Source organism: Microcebus murinus, chromosome 18, assembly GCF_040939455.1.
Source record: "Microcebus murinus isolate Inina chromosome 18, M.murinus_Inina_mat1.0, whole genome shotgun sequence".
Taxonomy (NCBI): Eukaryota; Metazoa; Chordata; class Mammalia; order Primates; family Cheirogaleidae; genus Microcebus; species Microcebus murinus.
The window spans coordinates 14,343,517-14,357,789 of record NC_134121.1 but is presented as its reverse complement, the minus strand read 5'-3'; the positions used below and the strand labels follow the sequence as shown (position 1 = coordinate 14,357,789).

At 45.8% G+C, this 14,273-nt stretch overlaps 2 protein-coding genes across 2 annotated transcripts in view; one reads left to right on the top strand and one right to left on the bottom strand.

Annotated features, from left to right (window-relative positions):
- Positions 1 to 14,273, top strand: part of STX8 (syntaxin 8) — a 467,623-nt gene that overhangs the window by 91,742 nt on the left and 361,608 nt on the right. The window lies entirely within an intron of this gene.
- USP43 (ubiquitin specific peptidase 43) overlaps positions 3,008 to 14,273 on the bottom strand; it is a 62,124-nt gene continuing 50,858 nt past the window's right edge. Inside the window, exon 15 of the mRNA XM_012761213.2 lies at positions 3,008 to 4,772. Within this exon, the coding sequence (XP_012616667.2) occupies positions 3,697 to 4,772 (1,076 nt within the window). The 3' untranslated portion in view covers positions 3,008 to 3,696. The remainder of the gene's footprint in view (positions 4,773 to 14,273) is intronic.

Sequence of the window (14,273 nt, the reverse complement as noted above, 5' to 3'; positions counted from 1 at the left end):
GATAGGAATATTTGAAGGATAAATGAATTGATTTTTGTCCTTCTAGCAGGTCCTGGCTCATTGTAGTGTTAGTTGGTGGTTCTAGTAATGGTGGTGGCAGTAGTGGAAGTAATAGTAAGGTCCTCACTTTATTAATTTTTATAGATACATGAGGTACATGTGCAGATTTGTTACATGTATGTATTGCATACTGGTGAAGCCTAGGCTATTTGTGTAACCCTCACCCAGTTAGTGTGTACACCTGCTTGTGTAACCCTCACCCTGTCGAGTGAAGAATGAAATTTGGAGAGGAGAGCTTTATTTCTTACAAAGGTTGCAACCTGCAGGGTGGCCATTCTGATGGGCTGGGAAGCAAAGCCTCTGGCCAGAAGTGGGAATCAGGTACTTCAAGGGAGAGGCAACGGGAACAGGAATTTATGCTGAGCAGGGTAGCCAAATATACATATTTAACAAGCTAAAGGAGGGGTCATGAATATTTATGAAAGGGGAAATATGCACATGTGCACTTGAGCTTCATGCTACTTCATTGGATCCACGTTCAGAAAATGGTGGTGTTAGCATGACCAAAGGGTAGAGTTTTGGGCCCTCTGACATCAAAAGCAAAGCAGAGGACACAAAACCTTCTCTGCACAGTCTCTGTAGACTGGTCAAAACCACTCAGTGGTCAGTGGGCTCTAATCAGGAAGGAACGTTGGTCAATTTTTGTGCTGAAACCGCAAAAAGGGAGAAGCAGCATTAGGTGATTGATTGAAATCAGTGGCGGAGCAAGTCTTTCCAAAACCCTGGTTCTGTTTAACCCTTAAGGAAGAAGCCCAAAGGCAGTTAAAAAAGGGAGGGGGTATAATGAGGCATATCTGACCTCCCTTCTTTTCATAGCTGGATTTCAGTTTTAAGATGTCTCTGGGGCCCCCTTGGCCAAGAGGGGGTCTGTTCAATTGGTTAGGGAGCTACAATTTTATTTTCATTTCTTTACCCGACAGGTAATTTTTCATCTCACACCCCCCTTCCACCCTACTACCCTTCCGAGTCTCTAATGACTATTATTCTACTCTCTAGGCACATGTGTACCCATTATCCAGCTCCCACTTACAAAGGAGAACATTTGGTGACTTTCTGTGTCTGAATTGTTTCACTTAAGATAACAGCTTCCAGTTCTGTCCATGTCACTGCAAAAGAAATGATTTCATTCCTTTTTATGGGTGAGTATTCCATGGTGTGTGTGTGTGTGTGTGTGTGTGTGTGTGTGTGTGTGTGTGTGTGTGTGACATTTTCTTTATCCAATCATCCAAATTCTTGGGTTATCCATGCAAGACTTCCCACTTCCCAAGTGCCCTGATCTTCAGACTACAATTACCTCTGATGTCCATGCTCCATCCGGTGAAGTCACCAAGCCTCTGACTTGGTCCTTGACCACACCATGAATGCCTGAGTCCAATCCTGATGTCTTCCTTGCCAGGAAAGGCATGAATACAGGAACCTCCAGCGACAACAGCCCAACCTCTATTTGTGGTGGCATCGTGATGTCACACCAAGTTTTGTCAGCCAAGGATGACTTTGGGGGCATCTGGGCATCACAAAGTCTCCATAGGTTAAAAAAAAAGTTAATCTATGGAAAAAATAAAATATATCTATAGGTAGGAAGGATGTTACAGAATTTAGATAAAGAATAACGGATCATTCTCGTGACTCAAGCATTCCCCGTGCTCTGTTCTCATGGCTTTCCCAACCAGGCCCTTCTAGAGGGAGAAACGACCTCAGGGAAGGGGATACAAAGGTGCCTCTGCATCCTTGTTGAACACCTGGCATGGCTCATATTTCCACCAGGGTCCAGATGTGATTGCCTCTTCCTGAACCTCTGAAGTTCAAGGCCTGGGGCAAATGCTTCAGTCTGTGGTGCATTACAGAGAACACTGCTAACGACTGGGACCCTCCCCTGATACCCCAGCACCCAGCAATGCAAGGGTGTGCTAAAGGTTGCGTCCTTACAGGAGAGGAGCCTGGGGATGCACGTCTGAATTACAGCCCAGTCTCTCTGCGGACAAAGAAAGTGAGGCTGAGCTCAGAAAGAGCATGGGAACTAAATGTGACAGGTTGCTCTGAGGGTCAAGAGAGGAGAAATAACCAGATAAAGCAGAAAGAACTCCCAGCCTCCTATAACCCACAGACAACCAGGTCTTCCACATTGCCTAAGAGAACATCAATTTAAGACTTGAAGAGAACATGGATTTCTTTTGAAATGCAAACACAAACACACAGGTCACTGGTATAGTATTGCCCTGGGGCTAGGGGGGAGGTCAGGTGGGGGGTCTTCCTGCCCTCTCTTTCTGTTATCTCAATGATTTCTATTTTCTGTTGCTTAAATCATAGGTAAGTTGTCTCTTTCACTGGAGTAAAAAAAGGGACCTCATTATTCCTTAAGAAGAAAAAGTAGCAGAGCCATGCCACTGAATTGTGTTATATATATATATATATATATATATATATATATATATATATATATATATATATATGAAGACTTCATTCTTGGGGTCATCAAATAGGAAGTATTTCTAGAACATGGGCTGTTTAAGTGCAGACTCACCAGTGACCTCATGTGTTGAGCCTCAGGCCTGGGGTCAGGTTTAGCAGCTTCTTAGGAAGAAATGAGAGGGTATTTGTAGGAACTGCTACAGTAGAGTGTGAAAAGTTTTAGGAAACTGGGGACAGTCCGTCAAGACAGGCACAGATTCCTAGGTCCTTGCGAGCACAAGCCCTCCCGAGAGAAGCCTAAGGAGCCCTGCCACTTCTTTAGGAAGCAGCAAGCCACTTTAGTTAAAAGCACTTTTAGATTTCAAAAAGAACTGCAGTAACTATTTATATGTATGTCTTTTTTTTTTTAACATCTTTGTTCACAGATGTGGTCTCATAACTACTTTCCAATAGGGACAGCAATGAACCGAGTTGATGCAGCAGGAAAAACAAGGTCGTTTATCAAGCTTGAAGAATTCAGCCAGCCAGTTGCATGTTTCACTGATGGGATTTTATTAAAATTGTACATAGATTTCATACTTGAATTAAAAAAAAGAACTTTATTTTTTTTTCTAGTATCAAAATAGTTATCTTTTTAAAATATTAATACCTTGAAAAACTTTAATACAATTATTTTGTTATATATTAAATATTCACCTAAAATCTCAGTCACTTCTCTCCCATGTCTCTCTTCTAGAATCTTGCTTTCTACCATCCCTACCATTTTTTTCTTTTCTTTTTGGCATCTTTCATGCTTATCCCAGAGAAGCTTTAAAAGGAAAAGATTTTCCTTTAAATCCACTATTTTTTTTAAAAAAAGAAGGGAAAAGGAGAAGACAATGACAACATTAAACATTGCATTGAAGGTTCTCATTAGCTAGGCAGGCTCACCTGCACAGCTATGCTCAGGTTCGTGCACACCCAGATCTTAGTGGGTGTCAGTTCATCCCTGAAACTGGTAATACTGACCCGACAGCATCCTCTCGTGGCCAGACTGAATCAAAGCACCCAACAATACACAGGAAGGTACACAGATGCTGGATTATTTGGACATTAGGTGTTGGAAGTCTGGACATGGAGATCACAAGACAGTTGGCTTCCCAAAACCCACTCTCGACACAGGCTGCCTACAGCTACTCAGTGCAAGGTCCCAGGAGCACCAGCTTCGCACGATACCGAAATGCTCCGTCAAAAGCTGGACTCTGGTAAGGTTTTCTTTCGGCCTAAGGAGAGAGTGTGGTATTTGACCTTCTGCAAGGTGCCGTAAGAAGTCTGCTCCCCCAGGACGCTCCTTTGTGACGTGCCAAGGCCACTGCCTCTCGGGGGCCTGCCGGCTTTGCGAGGGAGGTGGAGAGAGCTGGGGGCCGACCGGACGTCCCTCTCGAGGTGGCTGCCCAGGCCCCTGGCCAGGCTCTCCTGGATCCGGAAGGAAGGGGATGAGCCTCGAGCCTGCTCGTTCATGGCCATGGCGGGGCTCAGCCTGCCACTCAGCAGGGACGCTGGGGGTGCCGGGGGGCAGACCTCTGCCCTGTCACTCCTCTTATTCTCCTTCTTCCAAAACACAGACCTCAGCAGGGTGAGTGTTCCCTGCAAGGGTCTGTCCCGCTCAGAGTCCCTTTCCTCCGCATTAGCCCTCGTCTTGGGTAAGGTTCCTTGCCAACTGTCCTTGCTGTTTCCAGACAGTCCCATGGAGGGGGAAGGTGGCCCGTTCCTGCTTCCCACCTGGCCACTTCCCCTCCAGTTCGTGGCCTTCTGGCCCTCTGGTCGAGCTGCCTTCTCGTTCTCCAGGGAGGGCATCACAGTGAGCGGCAGGTCGAAGTTTTTGGGAAGCCTGATATCCTGACCTGCATTTTCCTTTAGTTTCCTTGCTGCATTTAGACCATCTGAGCTTCCAGGCCCCAGACAGTGGCTGGGGTGGCCCGAGGGACACGGCACCTCGGCCAGTCCCCTTTTGCTGGCTCGCCCACCTTCTTCACCTCTAGCAGAGACGGTGACATCTGACCTCGGCGAGGCCGACTTCTCCTCACCCGCAGCGCCCGTCAGCAGCGGCACGATGGACTGGCTCGTGGATCGAGGTCTTCGTCTGGACTCCAAATACTCCACCAACTCGACAGACGCACCAGGTGGTTTCTCCCGGGGTCCGAAGGACCACCGCAGGGGCATGGTCTTGAAGGGCCCCTGCTTGGCTCGGGACGGGGTGGGCACCTTCATGCTGATGCTTCTGCCATGCAAGCCCCGTACCAAATGCCTGGACTGCGGCCCCCCTGAAAGAGACACAAAGACCATCAGTACCCAAATGACCCTCCAGCTACAGCACCCATCATCTGACAAACATTTACTGGGCACCTCTGACATACCAGGCAGTGTGCTAGACAACGGGGACACAGCAGTGAGCAAGACACACAGAGTTCCTACCCTCAGGGAACGGCAATGGTTTCACCCACTGTTCCACGGAGTCCATTTACATGTCTGCAGCCACAGAGCGAGCCAGACCCATGGAAGGTAGCTATATGCCTGGGCAGCACAGACCCCGATAAAGCTCTGGCATCTGGCCCTAGGAGTTAGCATCATTTCCACCTACCTTTAAATATTTCTATGAAATAGAATGCTCAGGAAATGTTCTTGCTTTTCCAAGTCATATTATTCTTGCATTCTTACAAATGCAAGAATCTCAGGTATCCTACCCCAGGCCAGGGGGAAAGAAATGAACTTCGTGTTTAATTTTATCAGACCTGCCACATATGCCTTCACTGTGTGCTTTGCAATATCCATATATAGTTGGGAACAAGTTTTTGATATTACTATTAAGTGAGAAATAGAGTCTAAAAATATATATCATAATCCAGCTTGCAAAAATATATGTGTGTGTGTGTGTGTATTGTGCATGCGTGTGCAAACACACCAACAAGGATGGAGAAATTAATACTAAAAACAAGGTGTGGAGAGGACTGTGGGGTGCTGGGTATGACAGATTTTTTTCTTAATTTTCTCCTGTATTTTAACATTTCTAAAGGGAACATGCATGTAACCAGGGCTGTGTACTTTTTTCCTTAAGAAATTCTCAGTCATCCATCACTGCACCATCAAAATGCCTTCATCTATATGATGCCTGCAATCACTGAAAAAGAAATCTTCAACTGAAATGCACAATCCACATGGCACAGGGACAGTCCCACGCAATTGGAGAAAGGCTGCTGGTCAACCTCACGAGCCCACCCCACAGCCGGCCATTCCCAATATGCTGCTTCATCATGGGGTACGAGAGTGCAATGGGCTGAAGGTTCGTGTCCCCCCTAGAATTCATGCTTGGCACCCTAATCCCCGAGGTGATGGTATGAGGACGCAGGGCCTTTGGGAGGTGATTAGGTAATGAGGGTGGAGCCCTTGGATTAGTGCCCTTATCAGAAGAGGCCAGACAGTCAGCTGTTCTATTTCCGCCACACAAGGACACAACGAGAATCCATCCACAACCTGGGAGAGGGCTCCCCAGACCCCGACCCCACGCTGGCACCCTGATCTCAGACTTCCAGCCTGCAGAACTCTGAGGAATACATTTCTGTGGCTGAAAACCCGCCCCAGTCCACAGTATTCCATTACAGCAGCGCAAACGGAGAAACTCCAAAAGTGAGCAGGACCCCTGCCACCAAAAAAAAATCCCCGTCGGTGGTGTGGACAATGCAATGTGCAACGTGGAGAGGGGCCGGGATCGTCAGGTGCACAGGAGGAGCTCAGGGACAGCAAAGGGACAGGCGGCAGGGCATGCTGCTGGGGAGCGAGCCGCAGGTCAGCCGCAGGTCAGCCACACGCCCCTGCAGAACCGGCTGCAGGAAGAACGCCCGTGCACTCCAGAAGGAATCAGAAAGCAGCTCAGAGCTTCCTCAAGGATTTTACTTTTCAGGTTTTCCGCAGAGAATGTTAGATATTTTTTTTTCCCCTTTAAAGCATTTCTTTAAATTAGCCAGGCACAATTTTACCCAAAAAACTTTGTCAATTCAGTTTGGATTGACTTTGTTCAATTCCCAGACCTTGGGAGAAAAAAAATGTTCTGGGGTCTGAGATGTGTGTGAAGTTTTTTTTCCTCTCTCCCACAACCCTGGGAAGGCCAAAAAAGGGAAGCTTTGTATTAGGAGGACAAAGCTGTGACTTTTAGCCTTTCAGAATGAGAGCATGTCGCCCGGAGCCCTGGCAGGTGGCTCGAGGACTTGGCAGCTGCCCTAAATAGCTGTCCCTGCTTTCTTCCTGCTCTGAAAGGGTCTGAGGCCAGGGCTGACATCACGCCTGAGCTACATTTCATGGGAGCCAGATGCCCACGGAACTCAATTCTCCACTTTCTCAAGGTGGCGGGGAAAGAGCACCCTGCCTTCTTTATTCTCTTCCCTTCTATTTATCAGACTGTGACGACAGGGTCTGAGCCAGAGAGCACTTTAATGAAATTGAGAATAAACCCGCTTCTTGTCCGGGGCAGATGCAAGTCCCGGTGTCCCTCCCGGGTGCCGGGAGCTGGGACTCAGGTGGTGCTCAGGGACTCCCGAGCACTCAGGGGGCTCGACCCCCACCCCAGCCCCAGAGGACTCGAGCCTTGTTCATTTCCAGCCGGTCCGGCTGCAGAACCAGGAAGGGCCGAGAGTCTTAAGCCACGTTAAAGACACAGTTAAGTTCTTCCTGAAGGTGACAGACACCCCACAGCAGGAGTGATGAGCTTCTTGGGTCCCACGGGAGTCCCCTTCACACAGACGGCACCTGCGCAGCTGATGGGCCGCCCCCGCCCTGATACCGCAGCCCTGGAGCCGGCAGGCACCGCTCTGAGAGGCTCCACATCTGTTCCTGTCCCTGTGTGGCCACCTTGATTCCTAGGAGACTTTTCATCCTTGGCTCATGAAATAAGCATCAGTTCAGACTCACAACATGTGCTGTGAGCGGGGCCAGGGGTCTTCTTTGCGCCGTCCTAAGCCCACGGACAATAGGACTTCTCCTAATCAGGGCTTTCAATCTCTCCAAGGGCTTCCATCCTGCCTCATCTATCCACCCACTTATTCATTCAGAAAACAGTTAATGAGCGCCTACTGTGTGCCAAGGACTATCTCCAGTGCTGGGGATATAGTCTGTCCTTAAAGGGTTTAGCAAAAGCAAAAATCTGCGATACCATGTGATGTAGTGACAGGAGATATAACAAAGAATAAGTCAGGGTAAGGGGACACAGGGTGGCAAGCGACTGATGAGTGTGATTTGAGGAGGGAACCCAGAGAGGGAAGGAGCCACTTGGAGATCTGGAGAAAACAGGCTCCAGGCAGAAAGAGCAGCAGGTGCAAAGGCCCTGAGGCAGAGGCGACCTTGGTGGGCCAAGGACACAGCAAAGAAACAGCTGTGACTGGAACTGAAGGAGAAAAGGGAGCCCTCACCTTCTGAGCCCCTGCCTGTGTCTAGAGACATCTCCGTCTCTGGCTTTCAGCATCAAAAACATAGGACCTTTCTGTCCCTAATTGTTTTGGTTGTCATTTGTTTTCTTTTTAAATATCCCTGGTGCCCTTTACAATTTCCTCACAGCCCCGTGACCATTTCTGTGTGGAGGTCAGAGTGCACCCCGAGGCAAACCTGACCCCCAGACTTTGCCCTGGTCCCCTGTAAGATAAGAAAAAGCTTCGGGGATGAGTTGAAACCTCTCCACCTCTGAGGCTGAGCCAGCGGGACGAGGCTGGGGAAGAGAAAGGCTGGATGCCACCCCACCAGCCCTCAGAAGCCAAAGCCACTGCCCCTTCCCTCACTCCCAGAACCACCACCACTCAAGAGAGGGCGGAGCGGAGCCCCAGTGGGCAGAAAAAGAAAAATAACACATAAGGGAGTCCGGCAGTCAGAGAATAAAAATAAACAGAATAGTCAGAAATGAAATAGAGCCACCAGAGGAAACAGATGACAACTAAAAATCATCAATAATCCTTGAGACTCGAGTATAGAACAATTAGGAACTGAAAAATGTGACTTTCTGGATTTAAAATTCAGTAAGTAAATTGAAGCCACGCAGGACCCCTGCTGAGACCCAAATGAGTGGCCTGAAAGATAGAGTGACAAGAGACATCGCACACCCTACTAGCAAAATGGCCATGAAATAGAAACCACAAGGGAACAGGCAGGACCAACCCAGGAGACCCAGCAGCGAGTGACAGGAATCTGCAGAGCACGACAGACGATAATTAAGCAAAAAGTACAAGACCATTTCCCTAAAGTCGGCCTGAGTCTGTAGAAGGAAAGACTGGGCATATTCTGATAGAATTTCTAAACCTGAAGGTCAAAGAGAGAATCTTAACTCTTTGCACTCGCCTGCTTTTTTCTCGATTCCTTTATTCTACCTGGGATTTAATTTTTTAAATACCCCAGATTTTACAAAGCGCGGCAGTGGAATAAAAAACTGGAGTTTCTTTTCATACAAACTTATTTATTTGGATTTTTTATATTTCAAATGATTGATACATTCAAAGAGTAATTTTAATCTCTATAGTTTTTGCTAAGCGTGTGGAGTCACATCTGACATCTGAGTGCAAAGCATTAAAAGCTGCTCTCCTGAAAGAACAAATGACTCTCACGTGGAAGGAACAGCCTGGGCTTCTCACCTGCAACCCTGGGGCCTGGGAGGCCGTGGGAAAACAGCTAGAGACGCCCGAGAGAGAAAAGGGTTGCAACCCAAGAGTCCTGCAACCGGCCCAGCTGCCATTCACTCGCAGGTGAAAGGAAATACCTGTGGCTACGCGAAGACTTTGAGGACATATCACACATACCCAGAAAAGAGCTCTGACCAAACACCAATGAATCACAACCGTGACCTCAAGACAGAGCATGACAAAGAGGAAGAAAACAGTGGTGGACAGTGGACCCTGCCGTCCATGTACCATCCACCCGGAACGGAGGAGGACAGGTGGCCTCAGAATGTGTCACATAAGGTTAAGTAAGTAAACACTGTGAAAGGGACAATAACCACAGTGTGGAACAGAGAGTACGAGATCGTCTCAGCAAAATCTAGCAGTTCCCGACACGGACCAGAGCAAGCATGCAGAGGCATTTCGAAGCTCTCGTTTTGGGGGGAATGACAGGGAAAAGAGTGACAACAGGAGTATGATGCTTTCCTCATCCTGCTGAGGGGAAAGGAGAAAGCAGCGGTGAAATGGGGCACCTCCCGGGAAACGAATGGCTTCTAAATACTGGGAAAGAGAAAGTAGCAATGAACAAAAATGGAAAAGAGCAGCAGAACTTCCAAATGGACAAGGAACAAAGAGCAACACGATCAGATCAGCAAACATGAGGAAAAAGAAGAAACAAGTAATATAACATCATCAAAAGTGAAATGAATAAATCAAGTTTTGTAGTTGTTATGCAAAGTATGGATACTCCAATTATAAGACAGGTTCAGAATTTCTGGCATTAAGAAAACAAACAAAAAAAGCACATCAATATGCTGTTTATAGAAACCACCTAAAACGAACTTAAAAAGAAAGATTCAGAGGGCAAATGATACCAGGCAAATGCAAACAAACAGAAAAGAAGGAATAGAATTATTAATCTTGAACAAGGTAGAATTTAAGGTCCAAAGCATTAAACAGGATAAAGAATGATATTATAATGATAAAAAGCACAATTTTTAAAGAAGACCTAAGAGTCATAAACTTACAAACACCTATTAACAAAGTAGCTAACAATATAAGGCAAAAATTACTATTAAAATTCAAGGAGTACTTGACAGCTAACAATATATGCCAAAAATTATTATTAAAATTCCAGGAGTACTTGATTAAAAATACAGCTATATGAAAGGTTTTAATATGTCTTCTTCTTAGTGAGGCTGTCCTAGAGAGGGTAAATTTAAAGATATAGGGGGATTGAATAAACAGTCAACTCGCCTACTATAATAGTTACGATACAAAGCACATATCCCTCAAATAGACAATATACATTATTCTATAGGTACCTAGAACATTTACAAAATAATAATCATGTACTTGATCGCAAAAATGGAATAATTTTTGAAAACCACATTCTTGGATCATAATATACAAAATCAGAAAAAAAAAAAGAACAAAAAGGTGACCAAAAATCCTTAAATACTTGAAACTTTCAGATAACCCCTAGATCAAAGAAGAAATCAAAACAGAAATGAAATACTATTTGGAAAGTGCCAAAAAAAGATAAAAACAAAACCTTTGAGGCCCAATAAAAGCTGCAGAGGAAATTTACCATCAGAGGTACCTACACTGAGAAGCTAAGATGCTTAAGCCCAGCCAGGGCCCCTTGTTGACAAAGAGCTACTGGGAGAGACCCCTAGTAATTTTTTATGGGGTCATGTTTTTATAAAAATTGTGAAAGTAAAGTGTTTTTATATTCTTCTTCTTGTAGAGCCTTCCCCCAATACCCATCCCAATTATATAAGTTGCAGTGCCCATAAAACTTGAATCCATTCATTTTATTGTAAATTGCCATCATTATTACAATGTCCTATAACCAGAGCTACTGGAAAGATGGTGGTCTCAGACTGTCAGTGTTTCTCTGCAGAGGGCCACTGGTCTTTGGTAAGGGCAATTTTTTACTGAATGAGACCATCCCTGGGCACTGCAAGACACTCAACATCCTTGCCCTCTGGGGACTAAATGCCAGTGGTCACCCCTACTAATTTTGACAGTCAAGAAAAACCTCTCCCACATTATTCCCAAACCCATCAGGGTGGGGAGAACAGGTCATACCAACCACTATTGAAAACCTATATGACAGATTTCGATCTTGCCCAAGTTTAATAATAACATGAAGATAAGGCTGGATTTTTCAGAGCTTCTCAAACAGATTATCAAAATCTGTCACCATTTTATTCAAACACCAAGAGGGAAAGCCCCCTTAGGAAGCAAGACTTTGGTAGTACCCGGATGGAGGAAACTCTAACTTGGAATTTATGTCTGTCTAGGAGCCTCAGAGCAAGGACTCCCAAAGTCTGTTTTTAGCCCTGTCACTTCCTAGGGGTCAGCCTGCCACTAATTTACTTTACTTCTAAGTTACAGCTTTCCCCTTTGTACAAGGGCGATAATTTCACCTCTACCAGGGATTTTGAGGACTAAATTAGCTAATGGAGGTAAAATGCCCACGAGGGTTTGGAGGACAGTTATCATTCCTTCCCTAAGCCTCCCTGAGTCTTTCTAGAACTATGCCTGACACCTGTCTGAATACCATGTTGAAAACCTGGGCCATCCTTTGAAGCTGCCTCCTCCTGGGAGGGTGACAAACACGTCTCCTTAGGAGGACTGAGAGGTGGCCCGAGGCACCGTGCCATTACACAGAGCTGGGGTGGATCATGAGTGTGTACCATAGGCAAACTGCTAACAGGGATGAACAAGCTCGAGAAAGAACATCTTTTTTTTCTGTTTTATGGACACTATCTTGAATGTGCAGTCATGAAAATTTAAGAGGAAAAGAAACATCCAGACAGGGCAAGTCAAAATATGCTGCATTCAATAGCATGCCCACACGGAAACATATTCTAGAGAAATCAGACACATCCAAGATGCACGTATATGTGCTATCAGCATCATGTCTAATAGTCAAATACTGCAGCCAAAATGCCAAACACTGGGGAATAATTAACTGAACTGTGATACATGTCCCATCATAAACCAGAAGGATGAATTCAGTGATAATCTGAAACCAGCTGTGGCTTTAAGATCCTGTCATCATATTATTCACTCGCAAATATGTAACAGGAGCGTTGTACACACAGGTATGGTAAGTCCTCGCAATCTGGTCGGACAGGTTCTTGGAAACTACTACTTGATGCAAAACAACAAACAATGTATAACAAAACCAGCTTTCCCATAGGGCTAATGGAAATAAACAAGCGTTCGGTTCTTACTGCATATTTCTGGTCACAAAAACATCACCACACTTCTAATACTTCTGATACTAAACATTGAAATAAATGTGAGCCTTACATACATTTAAGAAAGATTCATAAAAGCAAGAAAGATCATGATTTACCTGCTTACTCTAGTTCAGAACCGCAGGTGGCTGAGCCCGTCCCAGCCGCTCAGGGCACCGGCGCGACTCCTCCTTGGACAGAACGCCCTTCCACGCAGGGTGACTCACGCACGCCCACACAGACACACCGATTCGCCCAAGGGGCACAGCTCTGGGACGTGGGAGGAAATCTGAGCACCCAGAGGAAACCCACAGACATGGGGAGAAAGGGCAAAGCCTCCACCCACAGTGGCCACAGCCAGGAACTGGGTCTTTTCCCCACTAGCTTAGTACCAAAACGACGTTGATAGAAGCCGTATTATCCCGGGACCTGTGTTCTGTGTTGGGTACTTGGATACAACGGTGACATAAAGAAACGAGCAGCTGATAAACAAACACACACACTGCACCCTAGAAAACCCCACTCCTTGGTACGTGCCCGACAGAGGTGCAGACATACGCACGCCAAACACGGACGAAAATGTTCGTGGCGGTATTGCTGGTAACAGCTCCAAAGTGGAAGCAACCAGACCTCCAAATCTAACCGCAATAGAATAAACAAACAAAATATGATCTGCTCTTACAATGTGGGAGATCTGGGTAAGGGAGACGGTGCAAATCCGCCAAGCAGCAGGCAGGGCGCGGAGATAACCCATCCTGTCTGCTCTACAGGGAAACGTGTATGGACTTTTGGAGAATTCATGAATAACGCAAGAATCCACAAATCTACGACAACTCGAGGTGCCTCCCTTGAAAAGCAGGCCAAACTTCTCCAAGTCAGACCACCGGGACAGCCTCTGCGACAGACTCCAGCCCACGCGTGGAGCTACAGAAAGAGTTCCCGCACCTCACCCTTCACGCTCTCTCTTGCTTTTGTATCGACTATAGTCAACAGACAACGGTGTCTCTCTCTCTCTCTCTCTCTTTTACACACATAAGTTCCGTGCAGAGAACTATGTATCTCTGACTTTTTTATGTACAAAGAAAATAAAATGAAAAATCTGTTGCTACACATGACACATAAACCTCACAAACACAAAGTTGAGCAAAAGAAGCCAAACAAAAAAAAGAATGCATACTGTATAGCTCCATTTATATGAAGTTCTGAAACGGGCAAAGCTGATCTACGGAGATAGAAGTCAGAATAAACGCTCACACATGGGAAAGAGGTCAATAGCAATGACTGAGAGAGAGACAAACCGATCGGGTTCCAGAATGTTGTCTTTCTTAATCTGGATATGTTCATTTTATGATAATTTATCAGATGTACACTTGTGATCAGTACATTCTACTGTAAATGATATTTACAACATAATTATAATATATGTAATATTAAGTATGTATGCAGTAAAGTGTACTAATCAGAAGTATATATTAATATTTCTATTAAAATTTTGTTTAAAAAACTAAATTAGAGGCTAACAAGAAATAAGGAAACTGAAAAAGTAATTTGAATGTGTTACCCCTTTCTGGCTGAAGGAGCACAGAGGCTAAAGACAGACAGACGGACGGACGGACAGACACACACACACCCACACAGGGTTCTTACTTACGAACTGTGTTTCTATAGTGATACCCTCACTCTCCTGTGCTATCATCAGTTTCTCCCTTTAGCCTGGGCCATCTGAATGCTAATGTGCTACACTAGCTCCGAGCTAGCAAAGAAAGGCAAACAACTGCTGCCCGCCCACCTTCCTTTAGCGCCTTGCCCGGTGGCGGCACACTGCCACCTCCTCTGCCTGCTGCAGCAGGGCTGCCTTCTCTCCATCCCGTGGCAGATGCTC